Source organism: Nomascus leucogenys, chromosome 11 (genome assembly GCF_006542625.1).
Source record: "Nomascus leucogenys isolate Asia chromosome 11, Asia_NLE_v1, whole genome shotgun sequence".
Lineage (NCBI taxonomy): Eukaryota > Metazoa > Chordata > Mammalia > Primates > Hylobatidae > Nomascus > Nomascus leucogenys.
In genome coordinates, this window is record NC_044391.1 from 39,245,794 (window position 1) to 39,262,544 (window position 16,751).

At 33.1% G+C, this 16,751-nt stretch overlaps 1 protein-coding gene across 2 annotated transcripts in view; it reads right to left on the reverse strand.

Annotated features, from left to right (window-relative positions):
• Positions 1-362: 362 nt before the first annotated feature.
• SNX13 (sorting nexin 13) overlaps positions 363-16,751 on the reverse strand; it is a 150,707-nt gene continuing 134,318 nt past the window's right edge. For both annotated transcript variants that reach the window (XM_003252611.3, XM_030822186.1), the window contains 6 exons: positions 12,967-13,128; positions 11,140-11,211; positions 8,610-8,755; positions 8,291-8,359; positions 6,428-6,540; positions 363-3,897 (listed from right to left, as the gene is read on the reverse strand). In XM_003252611.3, the coding sequence (XP_003252659.1) occupies positions 3,650-3,897; positions 6,428-6,540; positions 8,291-8,359; positions 8,610-8,755; positions 11,140-11,211; positions 12,967-13,128 (810 nt within the window). In that variant the 3' untranslated portion in view covers positions 363-3,649. The remainder of the gene's footprint in view (positions 3,898-6,427; positions 6,541-8,290; positions 8,360-8,609; positions 8,756-11,139; positions 11,212-12,966; positions 13,129-16,751) is intronic.

Here is a 16,751-nt window from a genome sequence, read left to right on the forward strand (position 1 = left end):
ATCTACTTTTAGAATGGCAAAGTCTAAAATATTAGCCAAAATATGAATTTAAAATGAGATCAAATAAAATGGATTACTAATTATAAATCTTTTCATCTGTGGGAAAAATATTTTGTAATTTTATATGATGAGGAAGTATAAAGTTTAACACTGTGGTGTAAATTATTTGTCCCGTAAAAGAAAAAGTTAAATTCAGTCCATTTAAGTCAGTAATCACTCAAGCACTCATCTATCAACCTGGAACTTGAATTGGTTGATATCTAAAAGAAAAGAAAATACAAACAGATACCAAAAATAAGACTACTGAGCAAGCATCTTAAAAGTAACAAAAATACATTACTACTAAATGAACTCAACAAAAATGTTTGTTAATACTTTATTAGTATTTTCTAATGGACAGAACACAAACCAAATAAATTTTTTAATCCTTTTAGTTGAATAAAAACAACTGACATTCTGATTGTTGTTTATTCTTTGTTAAAGAAAGTATTGATAGAACAGTTAGGCACACAGTTGACACTTACTGTACAATGATATGCACACATTATCTTTTAACAGTTATAATCCTAAAATGTGCTCTTTATATTTTTCCCCTTGTAATACAGGAGCCATGCTCCTATAAGCAAAATTTACTACTAATAAAAGAATTTTCCAAGGAGTGACAAAAAGACTTTTAAAACAAGTCCTTAAATAAAAGGATGCAGCAACAACGGAATGTAAGTTGTTGGATTAAGAAGACAGTTTAAGCTACATCTCAAAAAATTAAAAATTCATTTATCTTACAATTACTCAAATACACATGCATTAAATGAAAATATTGCACAGAATTAAAATTTTAGATTGTGAAATTTATATTATTCTTAATTTTTATAAAAATTGGTACACTTTCTGGTAGCACTTAACTGTTTGATTTTTTTTTCCCAAATACCAGCAGCACAAACTTAAAATGAACAAACTGAAATATTCAAGAAAGTTTTTAATTTTTTTTTTTTTTTTTTTTTTTACAAAAATTAAGGCTAACCAAGTGCATCCATTGGTCAATGGCACAATTGATTTCAGCAACTATTTGGAATATCCTAATTATAGGAAATGCCCATCTAAGTGATACATTTAAATAATACAATCAATTTTTTAAGGTGAATAAACTATGATGGTTTGTAAATAGTTTACATGTTACCTGAAAAATCAGAAAACACAAAGAATGATTAATTTGGAAAGTTCTTGCCTAAAGGCACCACTGACTTAAAAAACATTCAAAATCAAATACCAGAAGACATAAAGCCTCTTCATGGATATATTCATATATGCAATAAATGCATTAAATGTAACTTTATTAAACATAGTACACTGTACTTGACTTATGGTTAAATATTTTACACACAGCTTGACCAAGTCATTCAAAAAGTTATCTCTAATTTTAGCATGACCACAGCTCTTTCTTACGTAAAAGACAGATGTGCATAAAGAAGATGCACCACTATTTACAAAGACTATCATTTGACATTTTCTGCTTCTGAAATATAAACTCTTTTAAACAAAAATTACTTTAAAAATCCATTTACTCAAATAGTTTTTGGTATGATTGCAGTTATCTTGCAGGGCTCTATTTTGAAAATTTGCGATATTACACGACCTTTCTTTCCCTGATTGATGGCCAGTGCTCCTCACATTATACAGAAATGCTTTTTCACATGTACACGCTAGGGTCTTACATGAATTATTCTGTATACTGTTAGATTTATTCATGTCAAAAATATACTTGAAATGGGCAGAGGCATATACGAAAATCATTGCACTTATGGCCATGCTGATGCTTCCTACAGACATGTTTCATGTTTCAAACATCTTCACTTTTAAAGCCTGGGGCTCAGGGAGGGGCCAAGGCAGGGAGACACCCTGAGAAGAAGAAATACTATTTCTTCCACCAGAGCCACTAAGGATCTTTTCTCACTTGCAAGTTGCAATGAAAGGGATTTCATTTTATGTAATTCTGAAGACATGCAACATATGCTATATGCATACTATAAGTATGCACAACAGCATTATTAATAAATATGATTATTATAAAGCTTTAAAGGAAGGCTTTATTCTGTTAATAAGCCTCACTTTGTAAGTAGGATCTAAGTGAAAACAAGACAGTGATATCTTGTTCCAATCTTAAAGCTCCCAAATAACTGGGATACCAATACTCTGTCCCTTTATCTTAAGCACCCAGACTTTCTTTTAATACCAGGATCTTGGCTCAGTGGTCTGATAAGTAGCTTCACTATTTTAAGGTTTTAGTGTTAAATATTTTTGAAACAAAAAAAGCTGACACACCCAAACCCTTAGACAATGAAAGTATTTAAAACTATGCAGAAATCCTGCATAGAAGGGATATGAAGACTTCTAAGATGGATAAAATGGACAGTGAGAAAACTACAGGAAATACAGAAGCTCCAAAACTAGAGAAAGTATTTTATTTTATTGATATAAAATTAATTTATGGGTTTAAAGGTATACACTGTGGGGTTTTGCCTACTAGCTTTATTTTGTAGAATTTTACATTATGTGAAATATAAATAAAAGCATATTTTAAAAATATTATAGTTCTTTTTTCATCATTTATTTTCATATATGTACACTGTCATAGAATTAGGAATTTATATGTTTACTATGACTAATAAGCTCATTAATCATTTAATTTGCTATTTCTGCAGTTACCTAAGGCATGTCTAGATCACACAATTAAAAATTATCATATGGTAACTTTCCAGACTACTTTTTAAATTTCCATATTTTTAGAAGGACAAAATGTATTTGGCAGTTCTTCCAATAAATTATATCTTCTGTATAATCAGTAATCTGTTAAAGATAAAACTAATAATTTTGAAATTTAAATGAGAGCCACCACATGCTTCTTTTTGCACAAAGAATGCCAAAAGGAAACATAAAATTGAGTACCATAAGAGCAAAACACAGCCCTTAAAGCACACATAAGAATAAAAATTGTTGTATACCAATGAATAACAAATCCAATCAAATTCTGTGTTTGATTGGTTTTATTTTATACTCAGCTTTATTTTATATCACAAAACTGTAATTCAGGTATAAGGTTATTTCACACTTTAAGGGCATTCTATCTCTTTCCCCAGACCTGAAAGAGATGTTTCAAGGATCATTCACCTGGCTAATCCACAATATATCAAAATGCTGACACAGACCTACAAAATCATTATGCCAAACAAATTCCTCCAAATCGTACATTGCACAGTCTCCAACTGTTAAACAAATTAGCCAATTTATCTCTGAACCATTGTTTTGTGCTTTCCTTAGCTTTCATATATACACTCTGGCACTTGTCATTGCTGGAGAATGCTGATTAGTTTGAAATGGAAGAAATCAACGCCATTCTTGCTTGAGATGGGGGCAGTTTTCTCTCAATGTTGCAAAATATGCACCAAATCATTTGAGACACAGAAATCTCTCTTGGTAGTGGTGGATTATAGATGAGAATGAAAAGAACCACAGACTTATGGATGTATTAATAATCTATTTTGAGACACTAAAAGACTGGTGCAGACACAACAGTATTCGAGTTAAGCCCCAGAAGATCTGTCCATACCGTTAGTCCTGGACAAAATGAACACCAGCTTCATAAAGTGGAGTGTCACCTTTTCTGCAAAGAAGGCGCTTGAGTAGTTTGAAGTTTCTGTTTATATTTCTGCATCTGCTTTGACCGTGAATGCAGTTTGTTGAAAAGTTCACGGAATTTATACTGTGGAAATAAGGTTTCTAAAAAGCCTTCCAAGAAGACATAAACCATTCTCCTATTTAATTGGTTGTGCTGAAACATTTCAAAAACACGAAGAATACCTTTCCGTGTTGTCTCAGCCCCAATAATGTGCTTCAGCTCATCTAAATGAAGTGGGGGAAAATACACATAATTATTCAAAGGAAACACAAGGCCTAAACTCTTAAATGCTCTTAAATTAAGGTACACAGCAGAGTAACTAATAAACAGTAGGTAACCAGTTAATGCATTTCAGCTATGTACTATAGCTGAAACTTAATATGCATCTTTGCATGCATGCATCTATTTACGCACTTATGCAAAAGCTACTGGGAGACAATATAGCACAGGTGTAAGAGATTAAAAAAAAAAAAAAAAAAACAGTCTCAAAGATCCCAAACTATGATTACAAACGTGTCCCTTAATACCCATGTGATACTTACCCTCCACCCTGACGCTCTTTCCTCATCTGAAAAGGAGGATTTCTAATAACAAACATCCTCATAACTATAAGGATTTATAAGTCTTTAATGAAATAATGTGAAAAGTGATCTGTAAATTTTGTAATATTATACAAATATTCTTAGTATGCCTAATGAATAGTGACAAATGCTGTAAGGAAACTAATCCATGATGGTGAATAAAGTTTCATTGGAACACAGGAAAACAAAATTAATCCCTGATCTACAAAAACCCCTGGCACAGTAACTACGCCATAAAAATGCTAAAAGTATAACAATATTTGTAGTGGGGGAGACTTCCAGATGCAATAACAAAGAAAAGTTCCCTTTAAGGAAGTGGCAGGTAAAGGAGACTTTCTACTTGGGCAGGATTTTGATAGCTGCAATGAGATGAAGGATTAGCCTTGGTGAAAAGAACATGAATGAGCAAATAAGCAGTAACTAGAATAACAAAGCATGTTCAAGAAATGGGGACAGTACAAGTTTGGTTGAATTTTATTTAAATCCAAAGTGAAGAAAGCGAAGAAAATAGAAAACCGATGGTGCTGTGACTAAGAGTGAGCAAATTTGGCGTTTATTCATAAATAACACCAAGTTATGAGACCAACATGTAGGATTATTAGTTATTCATATTCTTATTCATAATTACAAATAATTATTCATAATATTGATAATATAAATATTATTTTGCTCTTTTGGAAAGAAACATGCAATTTCCAAAAAGTCTTCATCTAACTAGGGGTACAATATAATTTAAAGCAAAAATTTTGAGAATTTACTAAAAAATAGGGAAGGATTATGTATATATAAATTCATATACTTTCATATTTACCCTCACTTCCTTCAGATCTTCACACCACCATCATCTCAGTGAGGCCTGCCCTGGCCACCCCATCTAAAACTGCAACTCATCTAATACTACCTATTCCATTTTCCTGCAGTATCTTTCTCTTTAGTACTTACCACTTACCTAACATACTACGTTCCATTTATTTGTTCTGTGTGTTTTTGAGTCTCTCTATTTCTACTGGAAAGTAAGCTCCAAGAAGGCAAACATAAGTGCAAAGAACAGCACGTGGCACATAACTTTCAATAAATATTTAGTGAATAAAGATTCTTCCAGCTAGATAACTGAGTCAGTCTATATAGCACAATCAGGTTTACTATAATAGTATATTAAATAATATCCTAAGCAATTGTTTCTTATTTTCCTAAAATGTTATTTCTATAATTTGCTTTTTTATCAGCAAAGAAACAGTATATAGGTAAGAATTAAAATTGTGGCAAATTTTTAATTTAATTGACAGAAGAGAAAACTGGTCATTAAAATTTATAGAGAAAATATATGTAAGAAAACAAAATCAGAGAAAAAAATTGGTATTGTGTGATATTAAAGAATGTACAAATATGTCTGTTCATTCTCTACATCCAGAATTAAAATACAGAGAAAAGACATGTAGGCGTTTTCAAAGATACTCATTAACAAGGGGCAAAACAACCATCACCACCTCCCAGCCACATTAAATTGCTTTTTACATTATATAACTTCTCTGATTGAAAGAAGAAAAACGAGAAAAAGTAAATCTAAGGTAGTGAGATAGCTGTAACCTAATGAAGTCACTAAAATCAGACCAACAAAATGCTACTAAGTATACTTTGTTTGGGATATTTTAATAAAGATTAATAATCAGCCAATCAATTGTTCCTATGTAAATGGAATTTTTGAAATAATTTGTTTTCCTAAGTAGAACAAATATTCTTCCTGAAAAATTCATACTTTATATTTTATTAGCCCTTTCACCTGTCATGTATTTTATTTATTTAGCTTAACTCCCAATATGTTTCAAGGCAGCAGAGCGAAGTGGCTAAAAGCATAAGCTTTCACATCACTTAAAGCCGAGTCAGAACACCAACTGTTGCTTAGTAGCTATAAACCTTGGATAGGTTATTTAACCTCTCTGAGCTTCTGTTTCCTCACATATAAAGGGGTGATGTTAACAGTCCTTAGCTTTACAGTACTGTTATGAGGACTGATTAAGAACATATGAGAAATGCCTAGTACAGTGCCTGATATGTATTAAGCCATCAAAAGGTAGTTGTTATAATCAAAAGGCAGTTACACTGGCATGATGAATGCTAAAAATTCAGAAGAATGACAAATTATAGAGATTTTTAACTATACATGCCCACTCACCTGGCATAATTGCAAGTAATTTCGTTTTTCCTGCTACTCTTGTTCTCATTCGAATACTTTTATCTCTGCATGGAACAGTCTCTGCTAAAATGCCATTTGGCCAAAATGCATCTCTATTTGAGAAGATTAAATAAATTTTGTAAACATTTTCATTTTCTAATGATACAAGTTGATAAAATTATTTCAAATTTCTACAGAAAATACAAATGTGAACAGAAAGAAAAGTTTCTGAATAATAATATATAGCTATAATGATATTCAACAAAGATCAACTAAGTGTAGGGTTCAATTTTAGGGGTTCAAAAAAAACAAACACAAGAAAAATAACAGATAAATTCTGCACCAATGCAGTTCATAAACACTAATGAAGACAGCAAAATGGAATACATAGATGACTATATCACAGCCATTTAAACTCAGAGTGGGCATCTGCTGATCGAACATCTCATCCAAATGCAACCCAACAATATTTTGAATTTCAATGCCTTAGAGTTTAACAGCTATCTCCTTCAGTTATGCCATCCTACTCCTCTTATAATTAAGCCTACATAATACTAAATTCCAAGCCCACAACTTACAGATGGATTGACTATAATGGTCCTTTCACACGTAAAACAACCCATTCTTCTTAACTTTCAGTGTGCTTTACTCCTGTTCCCTAATTCTTGGTCTGAAGGCAGGGACTGAGCACAAAAACTAAGCTTTCATCTGGAATCTGTGGTAAGGGCAAGACTCCCCAGAGCAGCTGTTCTTAACTTTACACAGTAGAAGCACCTGAGAGCTTTACAGGCTCTTGATGTTCAGGCCTTTCACTGGATTAATTAAGTCAGACTGCCTGGACATGGGATCTAGGCATTAGTAATTTTTAAAGCTCTACAGGTGATTCCAATGAACAGCCAAAGCTGAGAATCACCACTCCAGAGAAACATCATTTACCTACCCTGAAATAAAATGAACATGCCAGGGCAGCTAGTCCAAGTTTTGGAAACAGTATGGTACAGTGGGAAGAAACTTAGCTTCAGATTAGAGAAACCAGATTCCCCACTTTGTAGCCTGAGAGCCTATTCAACTTCTCTAATCCTCGATTTCCTTATAACAAAATAGAGACAAAAATACCTACCTCGTAAAATGGCATAAAATCAGAAAGCATACATAAAGTACTGTGCACAGTGCAAAGAACTTAGTGTTTAATACTGATAGTTCCCTTCTTGCTTCCTTTCCTTCCTTTCAAAATACATGATGCCATGAATTTGTACGCATTGCTTATCTTCACTTTTAGAAAAGAGGTTTATTTCTCTACTAGCTGTACTTTCCTCAAGGGACTGCATCTTATCTCAGCAATGGGCTGAGTGCTAGGCACAGAGGAGGGGCTCAGTATTTTTTGTAGAAAGAAATATGAAGTAGAGTAGCTACTTAATTTTTGTTCCTTGTAGAGGTTCCAATATTTAATAAAAAATTAGAACATAGCCAGAGAGACTTACTTAAAAAAATTTCATTTAAAATGAAGGTTAGCAAATACAACTGAGAAAAACTAATCCCCAAAAGTAGATATTTGATTATACAACCGTATCATTTTTAGGTGAATATTTCAATTATCTTACAGCCATGGTACTGTGATAAAATGTAGCCTATCATTTGAAAGATCTTTCTTCTATACTTTTCCTATCCTGGTTTTAAAGAAACAAAGATCAATAGGTTCATAAGACAAATGTTTAGTATAATTCTTAGAAGTCTTTTTGCTCATCAATGATAACTAAACCAACTTTATGTCCAGGAAGGAAACAAAAGCAATGAAAGTTAATTAGTGGTAACAATGCTAAACTCTGTACTACCTGAAAGAAGTGACTGTGTCTTAAGATATACCTGAAACGTTTCACTGAGTCAGCTACTTGTTCAGGTGAAGTCATCCAGTCAACATGGTCAACTATTTTTCTGAAAGTAAATTAATGTAAACGAGTAAGGTTAAAATTTTAGAAGGTGAAAAAACTAAACATGACTTTCATAGAGCAAGCAACTTAATTTGGATGTAAATTATCCCTGAGAGCAACAGACTGCTTTAATGATGTTCTTAAAAGGCCCAGAGAAAAAAATTCTCCTACAAAGGTTGAGCAATCTACTTCCAGAAGTAAGAGTTTAATAGCTAAGTAAGATCAGATTAAAAGCCAGGAGGAAAGAGTGGTACCTATTAATAGTATCACCATATGTAGCTCTAATAAGCTGCTGAAGTAGGTTTTTGATATTCCTTCGCAACCACTGATTTCTTTCTTTTAAGTCGAATACTTCATCCATGAGAAGCAGCATTACCCTAAGTGGAATATTGTCATCCACCTGACAAAATATGGGAAGAAATAAGAATAAGTTTGAGTTAGCTATCTACTATGAATTGTTACTTTTGTTGCTTTTACAAAATGATTGGTATTTCACAAGTCAGAGAACAAGTTACATTTTAGCCCTCATAACTTGACATTAAATTCTAATGTAGAAAAAATATTTCTAGTAGTCATTGACAGAATACAGAACTTCATAGCCCTACAATAATGAATAAATTTTAAGGCTATAGTTTAACATTATCAAGGCAAAGTAGATTCATGATGGTCCTAGGAAAGGATGATTTGGTTCTTACTATTGGAAGAGACTGTATGAGTTTGATAATGCAAATGCTAGACCCTTTGTCTATTTTCTGATGCATCTTTTTCATAAGAATAAGATATTCTCAACATCTCCATATATTTAATAGAACAAAACACGAATGATACAGAATAATGTACTTTGCTTAGTTAGTAAATTGTATGTATTTATGTACTTTCAGGAAAAAGATGCTGAAGTTCAATCCATCACACAACTAAATTCACATTACAAAAGGCATAGTTTACTAAATTACTAGAATTTTCTTTTAGCTTTTAGCAAATAAAAGTCAGTACACTTTTATTATTGGAGTATACAACCAGTAAGGTAAAAAGGAAGATGATCAGAATGCTTTGATGCAAAAAAAATGTGTAAAATAAAAAGCAGGTACAGATTTAGTACCACATATAACTGTTAGTAATTTTATAATTCATCACTGAGAAACTGTTTCCAATTATTTCCTCATCAACACTGTAATTTAAATACTGGCAAGAAAGCATGAGTTATACATTTTTCACTGTCATGTTGTAAACATCTCCTTAGTGCACCTTCCATTTCAAAAACTGAAATCATACAGTTTAATCAAAACCAGTGGGAGAGGGAGACCCATTTCATTACTGAGACAGAATAAAAACTTCTGTATTCTCTGATCAAGTATATTCCTACGAGTTTGGTGCCATATGAAAATCTAATAAATAGCTAAACTGTAAAAACCACATACCAAAGGTACCATATTATGGATATTATACCATCAATAAACATAATAAACATCCTAAAATAATCTTGAAAAAGCAAATGAAAATATTATTTTTGATTAAGACAGTTGATTACAAACAAATTCAATTAGAAACAGAAAGGAGATAATTACAACCTTAAAATAAATCTGCTTAATAGAACAGAATAAAACAGATCCAAACATATGCGGTAACCTGATTAATGATAAGGGAGAAACAGTACAGTGGGGAAAGGATGGCGTTTTCAGTAAATGGTGCTTGGATCAACTTGACCCATACCTCAATCCATATACAAAAATCAATCCCACATGAACTGCAAACTTAAATGTTGTTACAGTAAACAAAAAAGGTTTTTAAAGAAAATTCTAGGACATCTCTGTGACCCTGCAATAGGCACAGATTACATACATAGCACAAGAAAGAAACCTAGAGAGAAGACAATGTATTACATGTATCTGACAAACAACTCACATTCAGATTACATAAAGCACTCCTACTAATCAAAAGAACTAAGATAGCTAAGAACTAAGACAGCTAAGCCAACAGAAAAATGACAAAAGGTCTTGACAGACGCGTAAGACAGAACATTCAAATGGCCAATAAACATATAAAAAGATGTTTAACATTTCAACAGTTATCACAGAAACGCAAATTCACATGAAATATAACAACCAGAATGGCTAAAATTAAAAAGACAAAATACTGAGTATTGGCAAGATGTAGAACACTGGAACTCTCATGTACTGTTGAGGGCAATGTAAGTGGTACAAATAATTTGAAAAAGTACTTGGCACTATCTACTAAAACTGAACTTATATATATATATATCCTGATACAGCAATTGCATTCCTAAGTATAGATCCAATAGAAACATGTACAGACATGTACGAATGTTCATAGAAGTATTATTCATGATACAACAAATAGATTGTACTATATTTACAAAATGAGACACTATAAAGCCACAAGAATGAAGAAACTAAAATCACACAAAACAACATGGAAGAACATCACAATGTTGAGCAAAAAAAGCCAGACTTCATGAAACACGTACCTTACAGTTTCATATATACAAAGTATAAAAGCAGAGTAGAAGTTAGGATAGTGATGGTCGCTAGTGGAGGAGAAGGTCCTAACAGGAACAGAGGATGAAGGGCTTTTCTGGAGTAGTGGTAATCTTGTTTTTTGATTAGAGTGTTAATTACATGGGCATGTTCAGTTTGTAAGAATTCATCAAGCTTAACACTTACAATATGTGCACATTAATGATACATATTACACTTCATTAAAAAGTTAAAAAGATATGCCAAGTATGACTTAAACTAAATACTACCAAGAATAAAATTAACTCACATTATCGTCAAGTTGAGCCGAAACTCGGCGATGTTCAGGGTCTGAATCAGTCTTAGGAATTAAAGGAGGCACCTAAAAACAAAACCAAACCCACAAAGTAAACACACTAAAGCAGACAGTGAAAGAACACAACACAATCATAAACCTAAATGAGTATCAGCATTTGATCTGACTTTTAGTACAATATATAAGCCAAATTTAACAATCTAAAATTTGGAACCAAATATAAAGAGTAATTATTTCATTACTAAAAGGGTTTTCTCCTTTACAAAATAAATGACTTTTGAGTTAGAAAGAAAAATTAGTCAGTCAAACTCCCATATTTTTTAGAAGAATTCAAAGCTAGGAAAGGTTAAATGACTTGAAAGCCAAAAAGTCATGTATCGCATAACGACGTGTTGTTCAACAATACACAGTGGTCCCATAAGATTGTAATACTATATTTTTACTGCATTTTTTCTGTGTAGATATATTTAGATACACATTTGTGTACCATTGTGTTAAAATGCCTACAGTATTCAGTACAGTAGCATGCTGTAAAGGTTAGTAGCCTAGGAGCAATAGGCAATACTATATAGCCTAGGTGAGAAGTAGGTTTGTGGAACTTACACATACCATCTAGGTTTGTGTAAGTTCACTCTATGATGCTCTCAGATGATGAAATCGCCCAATGACACATTTCTCAGAATATATCCCTGTTGTTAAGTGATGCATGTCTGTAGTTAGTAGTACTGCCAGGGAACAGAGCTCCAATCTTCTTTCTTTTTACCATAAAGAGCTTTTGATATAGTACGTTAATATGTTTAAGAAATTAACAAAATATTAGATGGAAAGAAGGACAGAAAGATCAGTATTAGCTGAAAATCATTTGTCAGCACAGGAAGGATTGTCAACACCATCTCAAGTTGCTGGTGATGACAAAGAGGCCTAGAAAACTTCATTGACTTTTGTACAAATTCATATGAGTAATGAACAGCAGAAGTGGGACTCAACAATACTGATTTCAGTGTTAGTATACTTCCTCACAAATAGAAATAAAAATAAGACATCAGAGAAAGTATGAGAATTAACAGAAAAGTATGATTTACACAATTTAAGGAGTGGCCCTTAAAGAAAACCTATGTCTATATGCATTTCCCCTACATTCAAGCATAATCTATCAAGTACAAAATTCTAATACCTATATGTTTTATAGCCTTGATTACAACTTCAAATAACTATGTCAAAATGATTTTTAAAATGTTAATAAGGAATTCAACAAACTACACAGTCCAGTACCTTTGTGTGTTAATGTAATTAAAAAAAAAATCTCCCTGTGAAATTCTTCTATGACACGCAGTCTATACCCAGTAATGTATGAGCCCAGAGATTGATGGTAATGATGAACTTTTCTTCTCTTTGATCTGGTAATCATTCTATCATGTAAATCAGGAGAAGTAAGACTTTATGCTTCCCGAGTGAATACTAGTATAACTCATCTGCACGACAGAATTTGTTTGCTACTAAATTTAATAGTACTTTATGATAAAAATGTCATAATAAAATAAAACAAGATAAAGAATGTTAACTTTACTAATTTTAAGTTTTTGTTTTAAATGAATTTTAAAACCCTACCACAGCAGAGACTAACAAGTAAGTGGATTTTATAATACTCATTTCTGGTAAGAATTTTTCTCTTTAGTTTTTTATTCTTTATGAGACTATGTGTCTAGCAATGTTTGGAAAAGAAATAAGGTTAAGGAAATAAGATAAATCCAACCAGAATTCAATACATCTTATTGACTTAAAAATAGTTTGCTTTAGACATTACTGAAAATGTCTTCTTACCTTAAAAAATGATTGCTTTATGTCTTGACCTAATCTTTCTGACATTTTGCCCATGTTGTCTGACATTTTAGTCATTCCCTCTGCCAAGCTATCAGGAAGGGATTTAACTGCATTTGAAACATTCCTCATAGAATTGCGAAGCGGATTTACAAAAGTGTCCATCTAAAGGGAAAAAAGATATTATACCATGACTTTATTGTACCAGAGTTGTTATCCAAATGACAAGCCTTGGAAAATATAGAGTGCAACAATAGAAAGATGCAGTAATTTTCCGGTCTATATTATATCGTTACATTTTAAAAGTACAGAAATGTTGTCTTCAGTGTGTCTTAAAAATGTATTTTCAGCTGGGCACAGTGGCTCATGCCTATAATCACAGCACTTCAGCAGGCTGTAGAGGGAGGATCACTTGAATCCAGGAGTTTGAGACCAGCCTGGGCAACACAGTGAGACCCCATCTCTACAAAAAAAAAAAAAAAGCCAGGTATATTGGTAATGTTGGTACACACCTGTGGTCCAAGCTACTGGGGAAGGTGAGGCAAGAGGACGGTTTGATCTCAGGAGTTCAAGGCTGCAGTGAGCTGTGATTATGTCACTGCACTCCATATACTCCAGCCTGGGCAAAAGTGAGACCCTTGTCACAAAAAACAAAAGTATTTTCACATACACATATATAATTTGAAAATTTGCCAGATGAGTTTATTCTTAGAAAATCAATATATAAGCTTTGGCTGCCTTCTTATTAAGGAAATTTTGAACAAAAAAAGTTTTCCATTCAAAATTGTAAAAGAAAAAAAATGTTTTCCAAAACAGAAACTGATGCAACTAGAATTAGTCACTATATACTTCTGGCACAGGTCAAGGCAACAGTTAGGTATTTTGAGTAGATACTGAACAGAAAACAGGTAAAATAAACAGAAAACTGAAATAACTAGTAAGTATTTAAGATTTATTTTTTAAAATAATTTTAGAATACATTATATGTGCAATTAAAATCTACAGAGGAAATTTGAAGTTCATTACAAAGAAGGAAAAGAGACGTTGCAAATCAGACATGTAAATCTTATCTTAGCAAGGTGGAATACAAAGACTGTAAAAGGAAATATGACCAGAGATATAAAAAGGCATTAAAAATCTTCAGAGTGACAGAAAGCAAAAATGGTATAAAATGTAAAATAATTTAAATTAATAAAGAAAGAGACATCTAAAGAAACCAAACTAGAGATGCAGATGAGACTGAGAGATTTTTAACAGAAATAAAGAAATCAAAGACACAAAACCAAAGTCATACAAAACTACAGAAATATTTTCCAAAAAAAAAAAAATTGTTAACCATCATAAAAGCTACCAGTGAAAACAAATTATGTTTCATGCAAAAACAAAAAAATGAATAACAGTAACAAAACTGAATCTCACTGCTTAGGAATCATAGCAACGTTAATAGATGATAAGAAGACAAACCTCCTTCACTCTAATTTTATTTTCATGGCTTCCATCAAGAAAAACTAGAAAAGGTAAAGTGAGTATTAATAAAAAGTGAATTTCAAGATAACTGTACAAGGGCTGAGAGTTTTGGTTGGTTACTCCCTGGCTTAAGCTCAGCCAATAGTACCATAGATATGCTTGACGGAATATCCAACCCTAGAAGAGACTGTCACAGTACAACTCAGAGTAAAACCAAAGGACAGAAACTGGCTTGAATAAGGATTTGAAAAACATGACCACTGGTGGAGAGAAATATAAAGATAAAAAGATGAAGTTAATTCTCATGTGTGGCTAATGATTCTTTGTGTGTGTGTGTGCATGTGTGTGTGTGTGTGTGTGTGTGCGCGCGCACGCACGTGCATGCACATGTGTAATTCTAATTCTATATACTGTAGTTTTTGGTCAACCAGAATAGTATGTTCAAATCAATCGGGACATTATTTGCAACACTGTGGCCTTTTCTTTTAAATGGTAATAACATATAAATAAGCTAAGTCATGAAAACGTAGCGTAGAATTCTAAAGAGAGATAAGCATTAAGCATGACAATGCAACATTTAAAATGTGCAGCTTGGGAAAAAATTGCCACCTTGCTAATAAGCTAAAATGTTCACAGAAGAAATAGCATTTCAGAAGCATAAAAGGCAGGAATTCCAATTTAATCTCTAACCTGAGTTTAAATAGTGTGATATCCTCAAAAATATTTTAGAAATTTATACATCTTACACTTCACAGCAGAAACTTGTGTTTACCTATTATGAATTGGTTAAATGAATACTATCTCACATGCTTATCTAGGCATGAGGCTATACTACCACTGATACTCTAAGATAAAGTAAATCTATATAATGAATTTCCTAATAATTAAAAATAGTTGTCTGTGTAGCATCCCAGAAGTACTAAAGCCTTTTTTTTGTTTGTTTTCCCCACCAAAAGGTAAAGCCCAAGCATTTGTATTAGGAGGGAAGTGGGGTAAGAAGAATGAAAAACCTCTAAAGGTGACTCTGTTGCTTAACCATGAAAGAGGCAGAATTTCATTAAGCATAAAAGCAAAGTCCATCATTGTATGAAAACATTTCCAAAAACAAGATTTGTTTTAAAGTAGATTTTTAGAAAAAAAGAAAAACTTTCAGATGATCATGCACAGGAGATTATGCATTGCCAGCATAAGTGTACACTTAGCTGTCCTTACACAGATGCTGTGTATTCATTCAATTACCACCCCAGCTGAGTTATCTGTATTGTTAGCAACATACACAATGCTATTTTAACTTGAATTTAGATCTCTAATTATAGCTTAAAATACCTTCACCATGATACAAAACTGGATAGAAAGATACTGTGTACAAAGGAGGAAGGCTACTTGTCAGTTACTTTTTCTAAAAATTGTTTCACAGATTTTCCAAAGCTAGGATACATTGTGTGACCAAATTAAGTGTTATAAAGTATTATTTCTCAAGTTCTGAATAGCCACTGATAAAATGTTTCCAGATGATCTACTTTAGTAGCTATTTATTTTCCAGTGAAATATAATTAAGGAAAAAAATACTAAACTATCATTTAGCCAAAAAGGAAATAAAGTTGGAAACCCCAAATTCTTAATATGCATAAAAATTATTCTGACATTCTAAAGAGGTCAATATGACCTTGGTTATCATCAATATGGTTTAAGAAAAACGTGTGTTATTGTGGATTGCCAGAAATGAATCAGAAAGATAGGTAGACTCCATTATTAATTAAAAAAACAAAAGTGAGTGGCTGGCAAGACGGCCAAATAGGAACAGTTCGGTCTGCAGCTCCCAGCGAGATCAACGCAGAAGGTGGGTGATTTTTCCATTTCCAACTGAGGTACCCAGCTCATCTCACTGGGACTGGTTAGACAGTGGGTGCAGTCCACAGAGGGCGAGCTGAAGCAGGGTGGGGCGTCGCGTCATGCGGGAAGTGGAAGGGGTTGGGAAACTCCTCCCCTAGCCAAGGGAAGCCATGAAGGACTGTGCCTTGAGGAACAGTGATTTTTGGTGCAGATACTACACTTTTCCCAGTCTCTGCAACTCACAGACCAGCAGATTTCCTCCGGTGCCTATGCCACCAGGGGCCTGGGTTTCAAGAACAAAACTGGGCGGCCATTTGGACAGACACCAAGCTAGCTGCAGGAGTTTTTTTCATACCCCGGTGGTGCCATGCCACTGAGACAGAACCGTTCACTCCCCTGGAAAGAGGGCTGAAGCCAGGAAGCCAAGTGGTCTAGCTCAGCAGATCCCACCCCCACGGAGCCTAGCAAGCTATAAGATCCACTAGCTT